At 45.5% G+C, this 21,293-nt stretch overlaps 1 protein-coding gene and 1 long non-coding RNA gene across 4 annotated transcripts in view; one reads left to right on the top strand and one right to left on the bottom strand.

The window, feature by feature from the left end:
- The window catches only part of LOC132396498 (sperm flagellar protein 2-like), a 147,102-nt gene extending 140,167 nt beyond the window's left edge, over window positions 1-6,935 (bottom strand). For all 3 annotated transcript variants that reach the window (XM_059974058.1, XM_059974057.1, XM_059974059.1), the window contains exons 1-3: window positions 6,814-6,935; window positions 5,191-5,293; window positions 1,213-1,465 (exon numbers count right to left, since the gene is read on the bottom strand). In XM_059974058.1, the coding sequence (XP_059830041.1) occupies window positions 1,213-1,465; window positions 5,191-5,293; window positions 6,814-6,871 (414 nt within the window). In that variant the 5' untranslated portion in view covers window positions 6,872-6,935. The remainder of the gene's footprint in view (window positions 1-1,212; window positions 1,466-5,190; window positions 5,294-6,813) is intronic.
- A 179-nt stretch (window positions 6,936-7,114) lies between these two features.
- LOC132396275 (uncharacterized) overlaps window positions 7,115-21,293 on the top strand; it is a 68,760-nt gene continuing 54,581 nt past the window's right edge. The window contains exon 1 of the long non-coding RNA XR_009512929.1: window positions 7,115-7,161. This is a non-coding gene — a long non-coding RNA (uncharacterized LOC132396275). The remainder of the gene's footprint in view (window positions 7,162-21,293) is intronic.

Here is a 21,293-nt window from a genome sequence, read left to right as displayed (position 1 = left end):
GACCAGAGGGATCTGGAAGGCAATAGCCCAGGTGCAGGTCAATGGGACCAGGCAGATTAATGGTTTGGCACAGAACAAATGGGCTCAAGGGCCATTGCATGGCTCTGAGTCTAAGTGAGCAGATAAAGGAAATAATAGACCCTTAAATGGAAAGTAATGGTAAATAAGAAATGACAATAGTTCTAAGTAATTATTGTAGATCAATCGTGGAAGAAAACACAAAAATACTCCTAATAACAGTACAGCATCAAACAAGAAGCTGAAAGAACTCAGCAGTTTAGGCAGCATCTGAGAGGGAAATGTACGGTTGGCATTTCAAGTCAATTGCCCTTTTCTGTCCTTTAAGCACAGAGGAGTGATCATACTTGAAGGCAGAGGACACAGCGGTTCCTCAGTGAATACTTTGAGTCAGAGTTTACCAAGGAGAAGGATGTGGAAAATAGTGAAATCAATGTGGACTGTGCTAATATGTTAGGGCATTTTGAGATAAAAATAAAAGTACTGTGTCTTCTAAAGAACTGTTAAGGTGGTTAAGTCCCCAGGGTCTGGTGGGATACACCCCAAGGTATTGAGATGACAGATGAGATTGCTCAGACCTTCTGTAAGAATATTACATTCTCTCTGATAATTGGTCCCAGATAATTGGCAGGTAGGTGATGCTGTCCCTCGTTCAAGAAGGGAAATAAGTTTAATCCTACAAACTACACACTAATATTTCTTATGTTAATCCTATGAAAACTATAGGAGAGGAGTCTTAGGGTTAAGATTCAAGTACTTGGAAAAATTAGGGACAGTCTGGGCTCATTATATCTTTCTAATTTAATTGAGTTTTTTAATAAGATGACCAGGGTGATTCATGAAGGTAGAGTTGTGGATGTTGTCTAAGTGGACTTTAGTAAGGTTTTAGACAAGGTCCCTCATGGGAGGCACGTCCATCAGATTAAGATGCATAAAATCAACCATGACCTGGCTTGCCATTGAAGACAGAGGGTGGCGGTTGATGGGTTTTGTTCTGTTACTCAACTCCATCTCTTCAAATACAGCAAATCCTGCTCTGATGAAACTTCACTGCAGCCCCTCCGGAGAAAGTAAGCCAAGGACAACATTGAAGGCAATAATGGCATATCTTCTCCCAGTCCCTCTAACTCCTGTCCTGCTCCCCTTCACACCTCTATGCCAAACTCCCCCGGTTGTTACCTTGCTCCCATTTACCTCTTTGTACATCTCAGCGCTGATGCTTGCAAGCTTGGCCGCTGCAGGTGGTCTCATGGTCTCCATCGCCATTTTTGAGAGCTGGGCCTTCTCTTTCCTGCGGAGTGCAATGTAGATCTGATACAGGAGGCGTGTGGCCACTCCATGCTGTTCCTCAATGAGTGCCTTTACCACATTGTCACTGAACATCACCCCCAACAGTTGCAGCGTGGGTAATAGACGCTGGAAGTTATTGAGCTGAGAAACTGCATTTCTGAGGAGAAAAGGAGAGATTACCGTGCAAAGGGTTAGTTGCCACTGGGTTACATCATGCACTGTCGATGATCACTTCAGGTAAGCTTGTCGTTGTAGCTATACTGGATGAACTTTCAGTGGAGTTGTACATTGATTGGCATTGCTGTGTTAAAACCATTAGGGTCCAAAATGAGACTAGAAGATCTCATCAAAACCGACCCTCCAGTCAAACAACTGGGAAACGTTAGCTGCCTTCATCCTGCTGAAGGTTGAATTCAAACCATAAACCACAAGGTGGGTTGTCACTGGGCAAGGAAACCACATCCATGAGGAAACAAGTTCAAATTATTTTCAAGAACAATGACAACCCTGAAATTACCTCTATTACCTCTATAAACCCTCTATTACAAACATCTCATTTAGGCCACTTCGTCCTGCATATCTACTCCACTATTTCAGTAGAGCTGGTCCAGTTGTAATCTCAACTGCATAATCCCCTCCACTCAATGCAATCTTCTAACTCTTAATTATTAAGTGCCTATCAACCTAAATGTTCATCCCCTTAATTTGTACAGAGCCCTGGTGAGACCACACCTGGATTATTGTGTACAATTTTGGTCTCCAGGGTTAAGGAAGGACATCCTGGCTGTAGAGGAAGTGCAGCGTAGATTCACAAGTTTAATTCCTGGGATGTGCAGACTGTCTTACGCAGAGAGGTCAGAGAGACTGGGCTTGTACACGCTGGAATTAAAGGAGATTGAGGGGGGGATCTGATTGCAGCATATAAGATTATTAAGGGATTGGACAAGATAGAGGCAGGAAATATGTTCCAGATGCTGGGAGAGTCCAGTACCAGAGGGCATGGTTTAAGAATAAGGGGTAGGTCATTTAGGACAGAGTTAAGGAAAAACTTCTTCTCCCAGAGAGTTGTGGGGGTCTGGAATGCACTGCCTCAGAAGGCAGTGGAGGTCAATTCTCTGGATGCTTTCAAGAAGGAGCTAGATTGGTATCTTATGGATAGGGGAATCAAGGGATATGGGGACAAGGCAGGAACCGGGTATTGATAGTAGATGATTAGCCATGATCTCAGAATGACGGTGCAGGCTCGAGGGGCCAAATGGCTACTTCTGCACCTATTGTCTATTAATTCATTGGGTGTCTACCTACCTAAACGCTCACTCCCTTCACCCAATGGGAGTCCACCTACCTAAACACTCAACACCTTTCATTCTTTCTTCCAAATTGACAAATCTCCACAAGGCAGACCTCAACCCCTCACTAAACCTACATCGCTGATCCCTCTGACCCTCACTGAATCCATGTCACACTCCCATCCCTCACTGAACCTACAACACCCTCCCATCCCTCACTGAACCTACAACACCCTCCCATCCCTCACTGAACCCACGTCACACTCCCATCCCTCATTGAACCTACTTCACACTCCCATCCCTCATTGAACCGTCACACTCCCATCCCTCACTGAACCCACGTCACACTCCCATCCCTCATTGAACCCACGTCACACTCCCATCCCTCACTGAACCCACGTCACACTCCCATCCCTCAATGAACCCACGTCACACTCCCAACCTTCAATGAACCTACATCGCTGATCCCGCTGACCCTCAGTGAACCCACGTCACACTCCCATCCCTCAATGAACCTACTTCACACTCCCATCCCTCAATGAACCCACGTCACACTCCCATCCCTCACTGAACCCACGTCACACTCCCATCCCTCATTGAACCTACTTCACGCTCCCTTCCCTCAATGAACCCACGTCACACTCCCATCCCTCACTGAACCCACGTCACACTCCCATCCCTCATTGAACCTACTTCATGCTCCCATCCCTCAATGAACCCACGTCACACTCCCAACCTTCAATGAACCTACATCGCTGATCCCGCTGACCCTCAGTGAACCCACGTCACACTCCCATCCCTCACTGAACCTACAACACCCTCCCATCCCTCACTGAACCTACAACACCCTCCCATCCCTCACTGAACCCACGTCACACTCCCATCCCTCATTGAACCCACATCATTCTCCCATCCCTCAGTGAACCCACGTCACACTCCCATCCCTCACTGAACCTACAACACCCTCCCATCCCTCACTGAACCCACGTCACACTCCCATCCCTCACTGAACCTACAACACCCTCCCATCCCTCACTGAACCCACATCATTCTCCCATCCCTCAGTGAACCCACGTCACACTCCCATCCCTCACTGAACCCACGTCACACTCCCATCCCTCATTGAACCCACATCATTCTCCCATCCCTCAGTGAACCCACGTCACACTCCCATCCCTCACTGAACCTACAACACCCTCCCATCCCTCACTGAACCCACGTCACACTCCCATCCCTCACTGAACCTACAACACCCTCCCATCCCTCACTGAACCTACAACACCCTCCCATCCCTCACTGAACCCACGTCACACTCCCATCCCTCATTGAACCCACATCATTCTCCCATCCCTCACTGAACCCACGTCACTCTCCCATCCCTCATTGAACCTACTTCATGCTCCCATCCCTCAGTGAACCCACGTCACACTCCCATCCCTCATTGAACCTACTTCACGCTCCCATCCCTCAATGAACCCACGTCACACTCCCAACCTTCAATGAACCCACGTCACACTCCCATCCCTCATTGAACCTACTTCACACACCCATCCCTCATTGAACCCACGTCACACTCCCATCCCTCACTGAACCCACGTCACACTCCCAACCTTCAATGAACCTACATCGCTGATCCCGCTGACCCTCAGTGAACCCACGTCACACTCCCATCCCTCACTGAACCTACTTCACACTCCCATCCCTCATTGAACCCACATCATTCTCCCATCCCTCACTGAACCCACGTCACTCTCCCCCCTTCACTCACCGAACGGCGTCACTCTTCCCCCCCCGCCCCTCACCGAAGGACGTCACTCTCTCCCCCGCCCCTCACTGAAGGACGTCACTCTCCCCCTGTCCCTCACCGAAGGACGTCACTCCCCCCGCCCCTCACCGAAGGATGTCACTCTCTCCCCCGCCCCTCACTGAAGGACGTCACTCCCCCCACCCCTCACTGAAGGACGTCACTCTCCCCCTGTCCCTCACCAAAGGACGTCACTCTCCCCCCCTGCCCCTCAATGAAGGACATCACTCTCCCCCTCACCCCTCACTTGACGTCACTCTCCCCTCTGTCCGGGAAGCGGTATCGCAGCATCAAAGTCAAGATGAACAGGCTCCGGGACAGCTTCTTCACCAGGCCATCAGACTGCTCAATTCATTCTGATGCAACTGTATATCCGTGTTATATTGACTATACTGTTGTACATAATATGTATTTTAAATTCCTATAATTGCACATTCCCCATCTGGACGGAGACGTAATGTAAAGAATTTTACTCAGGTATATGTAGAATGTGAGTATTGTTGTCAATTCAATTCAGTAAGTTAATAAAAATATATATACTTACTGTAATAGATTAATTCATTTTTTCTTTCTATATTATCGTGTATTGAATTGTACTGCCACTGCTAAGTTAACAAATTTATTGACACATGCCATTGATAATAAACCTGAATGATTCTTCAGCCCCCCCCCCCCCACCAAAACTAATAGTATTCAAATTGGGGTACCTGTGTGTGAGCTCAAAATTTTCAGTTTCTACAGTGTGATTTAGATTTATTTAACTTTCTGTTAGACTGAAAATTTTCTCACCTGCCCTGGGAGAACTGATCAAAATCCTCTTGAAGTTGGTGCTTGTTCAGAATCTCTCCAATCAGATAGCCAGTGGAAAATTCCTTCTCAAATGTTCTGGGCTCTTCAAATAGTCAAATGACAATCATTCTAAGCATCTGGCATAGGGAATGTTTCCACTATTGTGGTATCTTTCTTGGTCATAGCTCTCTCTAGGGGTCACCCATTTAAAATAGAGATGAGGTGATTGTTTTTCTCTTAGAAAGTGATGTGTCTTTGGAATTCTCTTTCTTAAGGGCAGTGGAGGTATAGACAGTATATAGGAGGTATATTGCTGGGGAATAGGTAGAGGAGAAGTCAGGGGTAAGTTTTTTTACACAGAGTGGTGAGTACATGGAATGGGCTGCTGGTGGTGGAGGCAGATACGACAGGGTCTTTTAAGAGACTTTTGGATAGGTACATGGAGCTTAGAAAAATAGAGGGCTTTGGGTAAGCCTAGTAATTTCCAAGGTAAGGATGTGTTCGGCACAACTTTGTGGGCCGAAGGGCCTGTATTGTGCTGTAGGTTTTCAATGTTTCTATCTACTGGCACAGTTATAATAGGAAAGGTACATGCAAATTAAAGTACAGAGCATTGGATTATCTTCACAGATGGATTGGGACAAACTCAGTATATTACTTCAAAGGGCCAAAGGCAAACCTAATACACCTCTATTGAAAGGAAATAAAAATTAAAAGGAAATGAGGGTTGAGGAAAGTCTGTCAATAAATAAAGTCTGTGAACTGTAAAAGCGGGTAAATGAAATTTTCATGTGAGGAAACAAGTGATTACAGAAAAAGATGAAACATTACATTGAATACAGCATTATCTTTGACACTTAAAATGTGAGTAGCTATTTCACCAAAACCTCTAATAAGGACCCATACTTCATATGGCACCTTCATTTCTTTCCCAAAAACACACCATTGCTGCTCTGCTGACATCTGCCGGCAGCTCCTTTCTCTTTACTTTGGCCAACTCCTCTCTCATACCACTGTAATTTCCTTTACTCCACTGAAATACTGCTACATCAGACTTTACTTTCTCCCTATCAAATTTCAAGTTGCACTCAGTCATATTGTGATCACGGGCTCCTAAGGGTTCCTTTACCTTAAACTCCGTAATCGCCTCCGGTTTATTTCATAACACCCATTCCAGTATAGCTGATCCCCTAGTAGGCAATGACAAACTGTTCTAAAAAGCCATCTCTTGGGCATTCAACAAACTCACTCTCCAGAGATCCATTTCCAACCTGATTTTCCTAACCGACCTATATGTTGAAATCTCCAGTGACTATCATAATATTGCTCTTTCGATATGCCTTTTCTATTTCCCATTGTGATCTGTGGTCCACATCCCAGTTACTGTATATAACTGCCATCAGGGTCCTTTTACCTTTGAAGTTTCTTAACTCAACCCACAAGGATTCAACATTTTCCGAACCAATGTCAGGTCTTTCTACTGATTTGATGCCATTCTTCAGTAGTGGAGCCGCGCCTCGCCCTCTGCCTACCTCCTATACAACCTGGACTTCCGGCTCCCAACTGCAACCATCCCTGGGCCACAACCTCATACCCTCCGCCAGCCCCCAGCCGCTCACCCACCCACTCTCCGGGACAGCCCGAGCTCCTCGTTCAACCACCGGCAGAGAATTTCCGTCATCCTCCGAGATCTCCGGGCTCCACTTGCGGCGTGGGCCTTCGGTCACCGTGGAAACGGCTTCCGTAGAAACAGGCCCCGCCTCCGGCCGTCACGTCCATCACCGAAATCACCGCCCACTACACCGGGAGCCTGACCAATCACGGAAGGGGTCTCGAGGCGCGTATGGGCGGGCCGCGGGCGTCCGGCCGAATGGCCCCTCGGTGGCAGGCGTCAGTCCCCATGAGCGATCTGTCCACCCTGCTACTTCGGCCAGGCAGCGCCTCGAGTTGTCCGCAGCAAGTTTCAGTCAGGTAAATTCATACGGGACGGAGATGTAGCGGGAGAGCTCAAGCAGGGAGTTAGCGTGCCATGACATCAAAAGTTCAAAGTAAAATTTATTGTCAGACTACATCCCCGAGATTACTTGTTCTGTGGAGATACTTGGCAATTCTATAGAAGTTGTAAACAGATTCAATGGGCCACAAACTGCAAATGCAGATAGAGATAAATAGCAATAAATAATGGATGTGAAAAAATATAAAACAGCCCTTAAATGAGTGTAGTTACCCCATTTTGTTCAAGACTGATGATTGAGAGGTAGCAACTGTTATCTTTCGCAGCTAGGAGTAAAGCGAATCCCCAGGCATTTTGGACTTGCATTTTCAGAAAAAGATAACGAGGGATCTCCCCCCTTCCATTCCGGCTGAAATATTGCTTCTTTATTCCTCTCCATAGATCCTATCTAACCTGCTGAGTTCCTCCAGCATTTTGTGTGTGTTACTCTGGATTTCCAGCATCTGCAAAGTCTCTTAACTTTGGGGTAATTAGAGAGACTGTCAGACCATTCAGGATAAAGGAGGGAATTTATATTTGGAGATGGAGGATATGGGCAAGATAAAATATACAAGATTTTAATAAAAGGAAGACTATAATACTTGAAGATAAAGGAGCAGAATTAGGTCATTTGGCCCATCAAGTTCGCTCCACCATTTCATCAAGGGGCTGATCATTTATCTCAATTCCACTCTTTTGCCTTCTCCCCATATCCCTTAAAGTCCTGACTAATCAAGAAGTTATCAAACGCTGGCTAAAATGACCTAGCCTCTACAGCTGCCTGTGGCAACAAATTCCCCAGATTCACCACCCTTTGGCTAAAGAAATTCCTTCTCATTTCCTTTCCAAAAGCACACCCCTCTATTCTGAGGCTGAGTCCTCTGGTCCTACGCTCCCCCACCATAGGAAACATCCTCTGCATTCCATTTTGCCAATTCTTTCAACGTTCGATAGGTTTCAATGACATCACCTCTCGTTCTTAATTTCAGTGATTACAGGCCCAGAACCATCAAATGCTCACATGATGTCTTACAGTCCTGGAATCATTTTTGTGAACCTCCTTTAAATCCTCTTCAGAATCTGTACATCCTTTCTTTGATCAAGGACCCAAAGCTGCTCACAATACTCCAAGTGAGGCCTCACCAGTGCTTTATAAAGGATCAACATTATATCCTTGCTTTTATATTCTAGACATCTCAAAATGCAATTGCCTTCCTCTCCACTGACTCTGTCTGCAAATTAACCTTTAGGGAATCCTGCATGAGGACTTCAAGTGCTTTTGCACACAGATTTTTTTAATTTTCACTCCATTTAGTTAATAGTCAACCCTTTCATTTCTTCTACCAAAGTGCATGACCATACACTTCCCGACACTGTATTCCATCTTCTACTTCTTTGTCCATTCTCCAAATCTGTCTAAGTCCCTCTGCTTCCTTAAAACTACCTGCTCCCCTGCCTATCTTTGTATCATCTGCAAACTTGGCCACAAAGCCATTAATTCCATCATCCAAATCTTTGACATATAATATAAAAAGAATTGGTCACAACACAGACCCAGGTGGAACACCGCTAGTGACTGGCAACCAACAAGAAAAGGCTTCCTTTATTCCTGCTCTTTGCCTCCTGCCAATCAGCCAATGCTCTATCCATGCTAGTATCTTTCCTGTTATATTAAGGGCTCTTAGCTTGTAGCATCACGTGTGGTGCCTTGCCAAAGGCCTTCTGAAAATCCAAGTACACTGATTCTCTTGCCTATTCTGTTTGTTTTTCAAGGAATTCCAGAAGATTTATCAGTCAAGATTTTCCCTTAAGGAAACATTGCTGACTTTGGCCTACTTTATCATGTGCCACCAAATACCCTGAAAACACATCCTTAACGATTGATTCCACCATCTTTCTTACCACTGAGGTCAGACTAACTGGCCTATGATTTATTTTCTTCTGCCTCTCCGTTCTTGAAGAGTGGAGTGCTATTTTCAATTTACCAAACCTCTGGAACCATGACAGAATCTAGTGACTCATGAAAGATCATTACTTTTGCCTCCACTATCTCTTCAGCCACCTCTTTCAGAACCCTGGAGGGTAGTCATGTGGTTCAAGTGACTTATCTACCTTCAGCTTCCTGAGCACCTTCTCCCTAGTAACAGCAATTGCACTCATCTCTACCTGCTAACACACTCAAACTTCTGACATTCTGCTGATGTCTTCCACGGTGAAGCCTGATGCAAAATACTTGTACAGTTCATCCACCATTTTCAGCAGTCTAAAACCTACTCTTGCCTCTCTTTTACCAATGATATCTTTGATATTATTGGCTAGCTTACTTCATATTTCATCTTTTTCCCTGTGGCTTTTTTTAATTGCCTTCTATTGGTTTTTAAAAGTTTTCCAATCCTCCAGCTTTTGTGCTATTATATGCTCTCTCTTTTGCTTTTATGTTGGCTTTGACTCCAATTGTTAGCCACAGATTCCTGATCAATCCTTTGGAATACAGGATCCTGGGTTACGGATGAGTTCCATTCCTGAGTCCGTCTTTAAGTCGGATTTGTACGTAAGTCGGAACAGGTACGTCCGGTATTATTTAGCGTCAGTCAAACGTTTGTCTTAGTATGTAGTATGTATTTTACCTTTCTATGCATATAAAACACTTAAGAAACGAATGTATTCCAATAATTAAACCACTGCGTTGCTTAGTAAATTGTATCTTTCATCGGGGCAGGGCCTTTCACATGTTCCATTAGTCTCACTTTATCCTTTAAAATTGTTCCAATTGTTGACCAACTGGAGCCTAACACTTTTCCAATGACCGATGGTGTTTCACCTCTTTCCAAACACTATTATTTCCACTTTATTTTCAATCGCGATCACTTCCCATCAACCTCTTTCTGGGAAGGTAGGACTTGTACAGAAGGGACAGTTTGTCCCTGAACTGAAGGGGCTCTGATATCCTGGTAGGAAGGCTTGTTAATGCTGCTTGGCAAATTTAAACCAGAGTTGTGGGGTGATGGGAACCAGAGTGCCAGAACGTTTAGTGGAGGCAAGTGTTGGTAAGACCATGACAAGTTAGGAGTCAAGAAGTTGAGCCTGGTGTGACTAGTGTTCTGAGCTGCATATATTTCAATGAAAGAAGTATCATAGGAAAGGTAGATGATAGTGCTACAGATGAGGTAGCTGGTTTATAAACAGAGGCAATGTGTAGTGAGGAGAGGCACGTGTAGTGTATTGAAAGGACAGGCAGGCAGAGGGGACAGGCTTGGTAAAAAATGACATTAAATCATTAGAATGAGGTGACACAGGATTGGAAGATGTTAATTCATTGTGGATAGAGCTAAGGAACTGCAAGGGTAAAGAGACTCTAATGGGAGTTGTATACAGACCCCCAAACAGTAGTACAGATGTGGTCTACAATTTGAAATGTGAGATAGGAAGTGCATGCCAAAAGGGCAATGCTCCAATAGTCATGGGAGATTTCAATATACAGGTAGATTAGGAAAATCAGGTTGGTGCTGGATTCCAAGAGGGGGACTTCTACAAAGCTTACCAGATAGCTTTTTAGAACAGCTCATGGTTGAGCCCACAAGGGTATCAGCTATTCTGGAGAGGGTGTTGTGCAGTGAACCAGAATTGAGTTGAGAGCTGAAGGAAAAAGAACACTTAGGGAAAGAGATCATAATATGATCGAATTTACACTGAAATTTGAGAAGAAGCTAAAGTCAGATGTATCAGTATTACAGTGGAATAAAGGGAATTACTGAGGCATGAGAGAGGAATTGATTGGAAAAGAACACTGGCAGGGATGACGGCAGAACAGCAATGGCTGGAATTTCTGGAAGCAATTCAGAATGCACAGGATATGTACATCCCAAAGAGGAAGAAGTATTCTAAAGAGAAGATGCCTCAACCGTGGCTAACGAGAGAAGTCAAAGACAACTGAAAGCTAAAGAGTGGGCATATAATACAGCAAAGATCAGTGGGAAGTTAGAGGATTGGGAAGCTTAACTCTCGCTTTGGCTAGTGGCTAGGTATAGGGGGTGAAAGCCCACCCCCCCCCGGCCTGGCCAAACTTAAGAAATCTCATTTGGTGGGATGCTGTGCGATGTGTCCCCATTACAAATCAGTACCCCAAAATACTAAACAGTACACATTAAGCTTTATAATTCGCAAACACGAGGAAATCTGCAGATGCTGGAAATCAAACAGTAACACACACAAAATGCCGGTGGAACACAGCAGGCTAGGCAGCATCTATAGGGAGAAATGCTGTCGACGTTTCGGGCCGAGATCCTTCGTCAGGACCAACCGAAAGGAAAGATAGTAAGAGATGTTAAAGTAGTGGGGGGAGGGGGAAATGCGAAATGATAGGAGAAGACCGGAGGGGGTGGGATGAAGCTAAGAGCTGGAAAGGTGATTGGTGAAAGTGATACAGAACTGGAGAAGGGAAAGGATCATGGGACAGGAGGCCTCAGGAGTAAGAAGGGGGGGGGGAGCACCAGAGGGAGATGGAGAACAGGCAAACAAATATGTCAGGGGTGGAGTAAGAAGGGGAGGAGGGGCATTAACAGAAGTTAGAGAAGTCAATATTCATGCCATCAGGTTGGAGGCTACCCAGCCGGTATATAAGGTGTTGTTCCTCCAACCTGAGTTTGGATTCATTTTGACAATAGAGGAGGCCAGAATTAATATAATTTTCCGTAACTTCCGCCACCTCCAACGGGATCCCACTACCAAACACATGTTTCTCTCCCCCCCCGTCTGCTTTTCGCAGGGATCGCTCCCTACGCGACTCCCTTGTCCACTTGTCCCGTCCCCCCCCATCCCTTCCCACCAATCTCCCTCCTGGCATTTATCCTTGTAAGCGGAACAAGTGCTACACCTGCCCTTACACTTCCTCCCTCACCACCATTCAGGGCCCCAGACAGTCCTTCCAGGTGAGGCGACACTTCACCTGTGAGTCGACTGGTGTGGTATACTGCGTCCGGTGCTCCCGGTGTGGCCTTTTATATATTGGCGAGACCCGACGCAGACCGGGAGACCGTTTCGCGGAACACCTACGCTTGGTCCACCAAAAAAAGCAGGATCTCCCAGTGGCCACACATTTTAATTCCACGTCCCATTCCCATTCTGATATGTCTATCCATGGCCTCCTCTATTGTCAAAATGAATCCAAACTCAGGTTGGAGGAACAACACCTTATATACCGGCTGGGTAGCCTCCAACTTGATGGCATGAACATTGACTTCTCTAACTTCCGTTAATGCCCCTCCTTCCCTTCTTACCCCATCCCTGACATATTTAGCTGTTTGTCTGTTCTCCATCTCCCTCTGGTGCTCCCCCCTTCTTTCTCCTGAGGCCTCCCGTCCCATGATCCTTTCCCTTCTCCAGCTCTGTATCACTTTCGCCAATCACCTTTCCAGCTCTTAGCTTCATTCCACCCCCTCCGGTCTTCTCCTATCATTTCGCATTTCCCCCTCCCCCCACTATTTTAACATCTCTTACTATCACTCCTTTCGGTTAGTCCTGGCGAAGGGTCTCAGCCCAAAACATCAACAGCGCTTCTCCCTATAGATGCTGCCTGGCCTGCTGCGTTTTACCAGCATTTTGTGTGTGAAGCTTTATAATTCTTACTCTGACTATATGGTTAGTAAAGAAAACTAAAATTAAGAAAAGGGCTGAATCTTATGAAACAGTCTGTGTACAATGTTGGATCTCACTGACAAGCCGATTGCCCACCATCGACTTCCTCCGATTGTCGCTGCCCTTCGGACCCTCGTTCCGAGTCAACCCTGTCCGGCGGTCTCTCAACTCTCTCCATTGCGTCTTCTCTCCTCAACTCTCCAAGGCAAAGGATCGTGAAAATCTCTCTTCCAGACTCACAAGAAAGAACAACAGCTTTCCAAACCCCGTCATCTCTAGTCAGAACCCAAACATTGCTGCTACAGAGAAACCATTACACTATCAGTGAAACCCTACAGCACGTTACATAAAAATCGACAGAAGGCAAATAAAAATTCTTTAAGAACATAAAGCTGGAATACAGCGGTCAGCTCGCCAATAATATAGTGAATACCAAAAGTTTCTTCAGATACATAAATTGTAAAAGAGAGGCAAGAGTGGATGTCAGACTGCTGGCAAGTGATGCTGGAGCGGTAGTGAAGGGGGACAAGGAAGTGGCAAGTGAACTTAATAAGTATTTTAAACATAAAAACATAGAAAATAGGTGCAGGAGTAGGCCATTCGGCCCTTTGAGCCTGCACTGCCATTCGGTGTGATCATGGCTGATCATCCAACTCAGAACCCTGTACCTGCTTTCTCTCCATACCCCCCGATCCCTTTAGCCACAAGGGCCATATCTAACTTCCTCTTAAATATAGCCAATGAACCGGCCTCAACTGTTTCCTGTGGCAGAGAATTCCACAGATCCATCACTCTCTACGTGAAGAAGTTTTTCCTCATCTTGTTCCTAAAAGGCTTCCCCTTTATCCTTAAACGGTGACCCCTCGTTCTGGACTTCCCCAACATTGGAAACAATCTTCCTGCATCTCGCCTGTCCAATCCCTTTAGAATTTTATATGTTTCAATAAGATCCCCCCTCAATCTTCTAAATTCCAGCAAGTATAAGCCTAGTCAATTCAGTCTCTCTTCATATGAAAGTCCTGCCATCCCAGGAATCAATCTGGTGACCCTTCTTTGTACTCCCTCTATGGCAAGAATGTCTTTCCTCAGATTTGGGGACTAAAACTGCACACAATACTCTAGGTGCGGTCTCACCAAGGCCTTATACAACTGCAGTAGAACCTCACTGCTCCTGTACTCGAATCCTTTTGCTATGAATGCCAACATACCATTTGCCTTTTTCACCGCCTGCTGTACCTGCATGCCCACCTTCAATGACTGGTGTACAATGACACCCAGGTCTCGTCGCATCTCCCCTTTTCCTAATCGGCCACCATTCAGATAATAATCTGTTTCCTGTTCTTGCAACCAAAGTAGATAACCTCACATTTGTCCACATTAAGTTGCATCTGCCATGAATTTGCCCACTCACCTAACCTATCCAAGTCACCCTGTATCCCCTTAGCATCCTCCTCACAGCTAACACCACCACCCAGCTTCGTGTCATCCACAAACTTGGAGATGCTGCATTTAATTCCCTCATCTAAGTCATTAATATATATTGTAAACAACTGGGGTCCCAGCACTGAGCCTTGTGGTATCCCACTAGTCACTGCCTGCCATTCTGAAAAGGTCCCGTTTACTCCCACTCTTTGCTTCCTGTCTGCCAACCAATTGTCTATCCACATCAATACCATACCCCCAAGACTTGAGCAAAGCACAGCATCGTTCCGCTGTCTGCTTGCATTCGGCCTTGCCTTGGATATTGGACTATTGAGCCAACTGTCTCTGAAGCCAGCGGTATTTGTTTTATATTTAGTTATTCCTTTCAGCTGCAGTTTTGGCTTCGTTTAACATGTGAGAGTTTTAGTTAACGGCCCTGTCTGGTCTAGTATTTATTGTTTTCTTTTCCCTTTAGCTCTGTTCGCATTAAAATCTGTGAACCATCGACCTGCTTCAGTGTCTCTCACTCCACACTTGGACCATATCCGAACGTAGTGACAGTGGGTGAAGTTACCATTACTAGAGAGAGGTTCTTGGGAAACTGAAAGGTCTGAAGGAAGATAAATCACCTGGACCAGATGGTGTACATCCCAGGGTTCTGAAAAAAGGGGCTGAAGAGATTGTGGAGGCTTTAGTAATGATCTTTCAAGAATCACTAGATTCTGGAATTGTTCTGGAAGACTGGAAAACTGCAAATGTAACTCCACTTTTAAAGAAGGGAGAGAGGCAGAAGAATGGAAATTACAGGCCAGTTAGTCTGATTCAGTGGCTGGGAAGATGTTGGAATCGATTGTTAAGGATGAGGTCTCAGGGTTCTTGGAGGCTCATGATAAAATAGGCCGTAGTCAGCATGGTTTCCTCAAGGGAAAATCTTGCCTGACAAATCTGCTGGAATTCTTTGAAGAAATAACAAGCAGGATAGGCAAAGGAGAATTGGTGGATGTTGTGTACTTGGATTTTCAGAAGGCCTCTGACAAGGTGTCACACATGAGGCCGTTTGAGGAGCTACAAGCCCATGGTTTTACAGGAAAGCAGTGGCTGATTGGCAGGAGGCAAAGAGTGAGAGTAAAAGGAGTCTCTTCTGATTGGCTGCCGGTGACCAGTGGTGGCCGCAGACAGAGCTGCTGCTTTCCATGGTGCATTGATAACATTTGTAATAGGCTCTCCGTAATAGGCCGACCATGCACTAGCCAGGACTGTACAATATGGAAAGCAAGCTGTTGCCCACGTAGCAGGCTCCCCTCTCCATACAGCTGACGAATCCAAACATCCTCCACTTCCTTGCCCTTGTCCACCGTCTCGACACGCCATGGCGGTCGGTCCTTCCACCCAGAGGTGAGGAGGGTCCCCACTGGAAGTCCCTTTACGAGGGGGTTCTTCCCATGCACCTGGGGGATCTCGCCTGGAGGGTACTGCATAGAGCGGTGCCCTGCAATAAGTTTTTCAGTTTGTACATGGATCTCCCATCCGTATGCCACTTCTGCGGGCTGGAGGAAACTGTGTACCACATGTACATGGAGTGTGTGAGGCTGCAGCCTCTTTTTGCATATTTGCGTGGGCTGCTTCTCGCCTTCTGGCTGCATTTTAGTCCCACCCTGTTTATATATGGTCATCCAGTAAGGAGGGGGGCATGGAGGGATGAGGATGTCCTAGTCAACTTGCTCCTGGGGCTGGCGAAATCCGCCATCCGTGGGTCTTGGAAACAGGTGGCAGGAGGATCTCCCCGGGCAGACTGCCTGGCGATGTTTAGGGGGTATGTTTGTGCCCGGGTAACTATTGAAAAAGAACACGCGCAGTCCACAGCAGCCTTGGAGGAGTTTCAAGACCGTTGGGCTCCGCGGGGTGTAAATGCCATCGTGGATGGGGATGGCAACATTCTGGTGTAATGTCTATTGTCTATTTGTAGTGTAGTAATTGTGTTTGCCACTGTTTTGTATATATTGTATAGCACCGATATTTGTAATAAAGGATTTTGTAATAAAAAAAAAGACCAATGCAGTTTGGCACAGCAGCATCACACGAGTTGCCAGTCAGCATTGAACGTAAAGTAGGACTTCAGCTCCCGATTTTTCCCTCGGGGTTAACTCCCAGAGCCTTCTCCATGAGTATGAATAGTTGCAACGCAACAGAGATTTGTGATTAGAGTTTTTCCTTCTCCTAGACAAGCTGCCAATCATGGCTAACAAGCCCCATCAGCCTGATCTGAAATAGGAAATAAAATCAAAAGGAATTTGGAGCAGGAGCAGGCCATTCTGCCCACCAGGGACTAGACAGATTAATAGTTTGGTAGAGACTAGGTGGGTGGAATGGTGTGCTATGGTGTTCTGTGTCCATTAAATGTGATTATGGCTGAACTGCCCCCGGCCCCTCCCCACTGTACCAGTTCACCACCACCCTCATTGTACTGATCATTCAAAAATGTACCTACTTCTTTAAATAGCTGTAGAGAGCGAGAGCTGGTCTCCTCAAGCCTCTGCTCCAACACGCCTCATTTAAATGATCAATCCTGTATTTAGTTTAAACGACCTTAGAAGAGGAAATCTTTAAAAAGGCAATGCCCGAAGAATGCGGCATACATCGTGAAGGACCCTCAGCATTAGGACATGCTCTCGTCTCAGTGCTACCATCAAGGAGGAGGTACTGGGCCCTCAACCATACACTCAATGCTTTAGGAACAGCATCTCCTCCTGCACCATCAGGTTTCTGAAAGGACAGTGAACCCATGAACATACAGCACTACTTGTTCTCTTTTTCACTATTTTTATACTTATATGTTAATCTTTTGCACTGTACTGCTATCGCAAAACATAAATAAATTTCACAACATACATCAGTGATCATAAACCTGATTCTGATTAAACTATAAATTTGTAGAAAGATTTACCTGGCCTTCCTCCCCATCACCTGTCACCATATTTACGTCCCGAATCATGATGCTGGGTACTGAATGACGATCGGTGTCTGCAGCTGGTTTCTGACCTCCCCAGCTGCATCTTCCTCCCTCCACACTGCCACATCAACTGGTTTGACAGCTCACGACCAGTGACCAGCAGTTAAACAACTAATTCATGGTCTGCACCAATTAAACGTTCCTCTTAGCTTTACATATTTCCAGCATCTTGTTTTAGATATGGCTGGATCAAGGAGCAGTTTAAAGAGTGAGCAGGGTAAGCTGAACAGATTCGTGTTCCTGGCAGAGGCCTTGTGAGCAAACTCAGACCATCACCGTGAGGAAAGGGGCTCCAGTGGACAGCCATTTGTTTACTTTTTAAAATTAATTTGTTGCAGAATTCATCCTCTTCTGCACATTGGATGTTTGTCAGTTTTTGCTACACGTAGTTTTTCATCAATTCTAAAGTATTTTTAGATTTTTTCCTGTAGATACCTGCCAGAAAATGAATCTCACGGTGATATATATGTCATTTGATAAGGAATTTACTTAGAACTTTGTATTGTGACAGTGGCTGTTGTCGAGGTTGCTTTGGCAAGAACCTCGAGTCTTTGCTCTTTTTGAGTTGGGTCAGTGGAATGCTCTTCCTGCAGAAAGTGGGGATATGCCGGTAACCCCAGTGAATATTCTTGTGGGAAGTGTGTTTGGCTGACCTCCTCCAGAGGCTGGAGCTGCAGATGGAGTCACTCAGGACCAGTCACGTTATAGACAGGAGCTTCAGTGAGCTGGTCCCAGCAGGAAAGGTTGAAGGAGAAAGGAAGAGAGCACAGGGTTCCCCGTGGCCATTTCCCTCTCTAACAAGTGTATCAGCGACTGATTCAGATGCATTGTCGAGGAGAGTGGAGATGAGAGCTGGAGTAATAGAGGCCTAATTAGGAGGACAATCAGGAGATTCTGTGGCCATTTCTCCTGGGTGCCAGGGTTGAGGATGTCTCTGAGTGATTGCAGAATATTCCCAAGGAGACAGTGAGCAGCCAGAGTTGTGGTGCACATTACTACCAACGATTGAGGTAGAAAGAGATGATGCCCTACAGAGTGAATACAGAACCAGAATCAGGTTTATTTTCACTGGCACGTGTTGTGAAATTTGTTAACTTTGCAGCAGCAGTTCCATGCAATCCATAATCTAGAAGAAAAATCCATCAATCAATCAGTTGCAGTATATGTATATTGAATGGATTTAAATTGTGCAAAGACAGAAAGAATATATATTTAAAAAGTGAGGCACGGCTCACGGGATCAATGTCATTTAGGAATCGGATGGCAAAGGGGAAGAAGCTGTTCCTGAATCGCTGAGTGTGTGCCTTCAGGCTTCTGTATCTCCTACCTGATGGTAACAGGGAGAAAAGGGAACACCCTGGGTGCTAGAGGTCCTTAATAATGGATGCTGCCTTTCTGAGACACCACTTCTTGAAGATATCCTGGGTACTTTGTAGACTAGTACCCAAGATGAAGCTGACTAAATTTATGACCCTCTGCAGCTTCATTTGGTCCTGTGTAGTAGCCCCCCCCCCCCCCCCATACCAGACAGTGATGCAGCCTCTCTAGGGAACATCTACAGAAGTTTTTCAGTGTTTTGTTACAAACTACTAATGAAGTATAGTCGCTGTCTTGCCTTCTTTATAACTACATTGACGTGTTGTGTCCAGGTTAGGTCTTCAGAGATCTTGACACCCAGGAACTTAAAACTGCTGATTCTCTCCACTTATAATCCCTCTATGAGGATTGGTATGTGTTCCTTTGTCTTACCCTTCCTGAAGTCCACATTCAGCTCTTTCATCTTACTGATGTTGGGTGCCAGGTTGTTGCTGCGATACCACTCTACTAGTTGGTATATCTCACTCCTGTACGCCCTCTCATCACCATCTGAGATTCTACCAACAATGGTTGTAACATCAAATTTATAGATGATATTTGAGTTATGCCTAGCCACACAGTCATGGGTATACAGAGAGTAGAGCGGTGGACGAAGCACACACCGCTGGTGTGTACCAGTGTTGATTGTCAGTGAGGAGGAGATATTATCACCAAACTGCACAGATTGTGGTCTTCTGGTTAGGAAGTCGAGGATCTAATTGCAGATGGTGGTACAGAGGCCCAGATTCTGTAACTTATCCATCAGGATTGTGGGAATGATGGCGATAGTCGATGAACAGCATCCTGACATAGATGTTTGTGAAGAGCCATTGAGATTGTATCTGCCATTGACTTATTGTGGCAATAGGCAAATTGCAGTGGGTCCAGGAACTTGCTGAGGCAGGAGTTAAGTCTGGTCATGACCTCCCTCTCAAAGCAAGTAGGAGGTTTAAAAGCAGGAAATCATAAACGCAAACACTGAATGAAGTGCCTTTGGACAAAACATCAACTGCTTATTCCTTACCACTGATGTTGCCTGACCTGCTGAGTTCCTCCAGCATTTTGTATGTTTGAAGATGATAATCTCCAGATTTCTCCCAAAGTCTTTGAGATGGCAATATGGACAGTTTTATGCTCCTCCTGCCAGATTAGTTTATTATTGTCACATGTACTGAGATGCAGTGAAAACCTTTGCTTTGCATGACACCCAGATATATGACGTAAATACACCGAGATGGGTCGAAGGGGTCTGTTTCTGCTGTAAGACTCTGTGATCTGAGGCTTTGACTGACCACCAGGTGGCATGAGGGAGCTGCAGTGCCCTAACTGACCAGCAGGTGGCAGGAGCGATCAAAGGGACCAGCGTGGAATGTCAAATGCATGACATGATTACAGCTTGGGGCGTCTGTACATTCTTCCTGTGTGTGTATGTGTGGGTTTCCTCCCATAGTCTAAAGACTTAGGTTAATTGATCATTGTAAATTGTCCTGTGATTAGGCTAGCATTAAGTTAGTGTGCGCTGGGTGGCAAATGAGATATTGAGTGACCAGGTTTTTGGAGTAAATTTTGGAATTGGGGGACAAATATTCAAATACATCTGTGGGTGACAGAAGTATCACATGCTGCTGTAATACTAATTTTATGTACCCTGATAATTGTATTGCTCAATGTATATCAACTGAGAAGATGAAAAGTAGAAATAATGCAAAAATTAGAAGGTAAGGTTTTCATGAAACAGCAGACAATTGTCAGTATAAAGTGGGTGAAGTTAGTGAGTAAATGTTAATATTATTTTTAGAATGTAAGTGTTGCACACCTACTGGGGTTCCATGGCAGTCCTATGGGCAGTCAACTGACTGAGAGGAGGATCATGATCCTAAGATAAATACCCTTGGATCAAGAGGGGGGAGATGTTGGCCAGAAGAAACTACAGTCTGATCAAGGATTGGATTTAATGAATCAAGGACGGGAGAGGTAGACAAACCCTTTGTCTTTGTTTCCCCCCATTTTGTGGACTCGGAACTGATTCCTGATCTGGGATAGTCTGATCAGAGCAACTGGATGAGGACACAAGGATCTGCTAAACCCGAGACCATTCTCAGCCAAGTACCTGGTGTAATGCCCTGGTTCACATCTTTACTGTTCTGCTGTCAGTATTTCACTCAGCAGCTCTGTAAGAGCGGTCCATCCTGCTTTCAGCCTGTTTGGGTTATTGTTGAAGATGAGGGATGACGTGGAATGTGGTGCCATCCAACTAGCGGGAGGTTTTCTGGCTGAGGGACAATAAGGTTGTGTTTGGGGTTTATTTTGTTCGAGAGAAGATGTTGGAAATAACCGGTCGTAGGTTACGATCCTGTGGGAGACTAGCTTGTCCCAGGTGGATTGCGAGCGACATTCGGAAGCTGGTGTGTGCTTTCACATTGACCGAGGGCCCAGTGCGTGAGTGACAGAGAAGTTCAAGATGAGCTCCAACTTGTGCACATTTGACAGTTTAATTAGAATGGGCCCTTTTCTTTTTGTTGTTCTTTACTAACCCTTCAGTTAAGATCCATAAATATAATTCCTTTAATCGTATGCAGTGTAGTGTTTCGTGGCATTAATTTGTAACGGAGTAGCAAATGACACAGCATCCACACAAACTGGGGAGGGTCTCAATCTCACTAGTTTGGCGGGGCACACAGTATACGG

The sequence above is a fragment of the Hypanus sabinus genome, chromosome 7 (assembly GCF_030144855.1).
Source record: "Hypanus sabinus isolate sHypSab1 chromosome 7, sHypSab1.hap1, whole genome shotgun sequence".
Lineage (NCBI taxonomy): Eukaryota > Metazoa > Chordata > Chondrichthyes > Myliobatiformes > Dasyatidae > Hypanus > Hypanus sabinus.
This window is presented reverse-complemented; position numbering and strand designations above follow the sequence as displayed.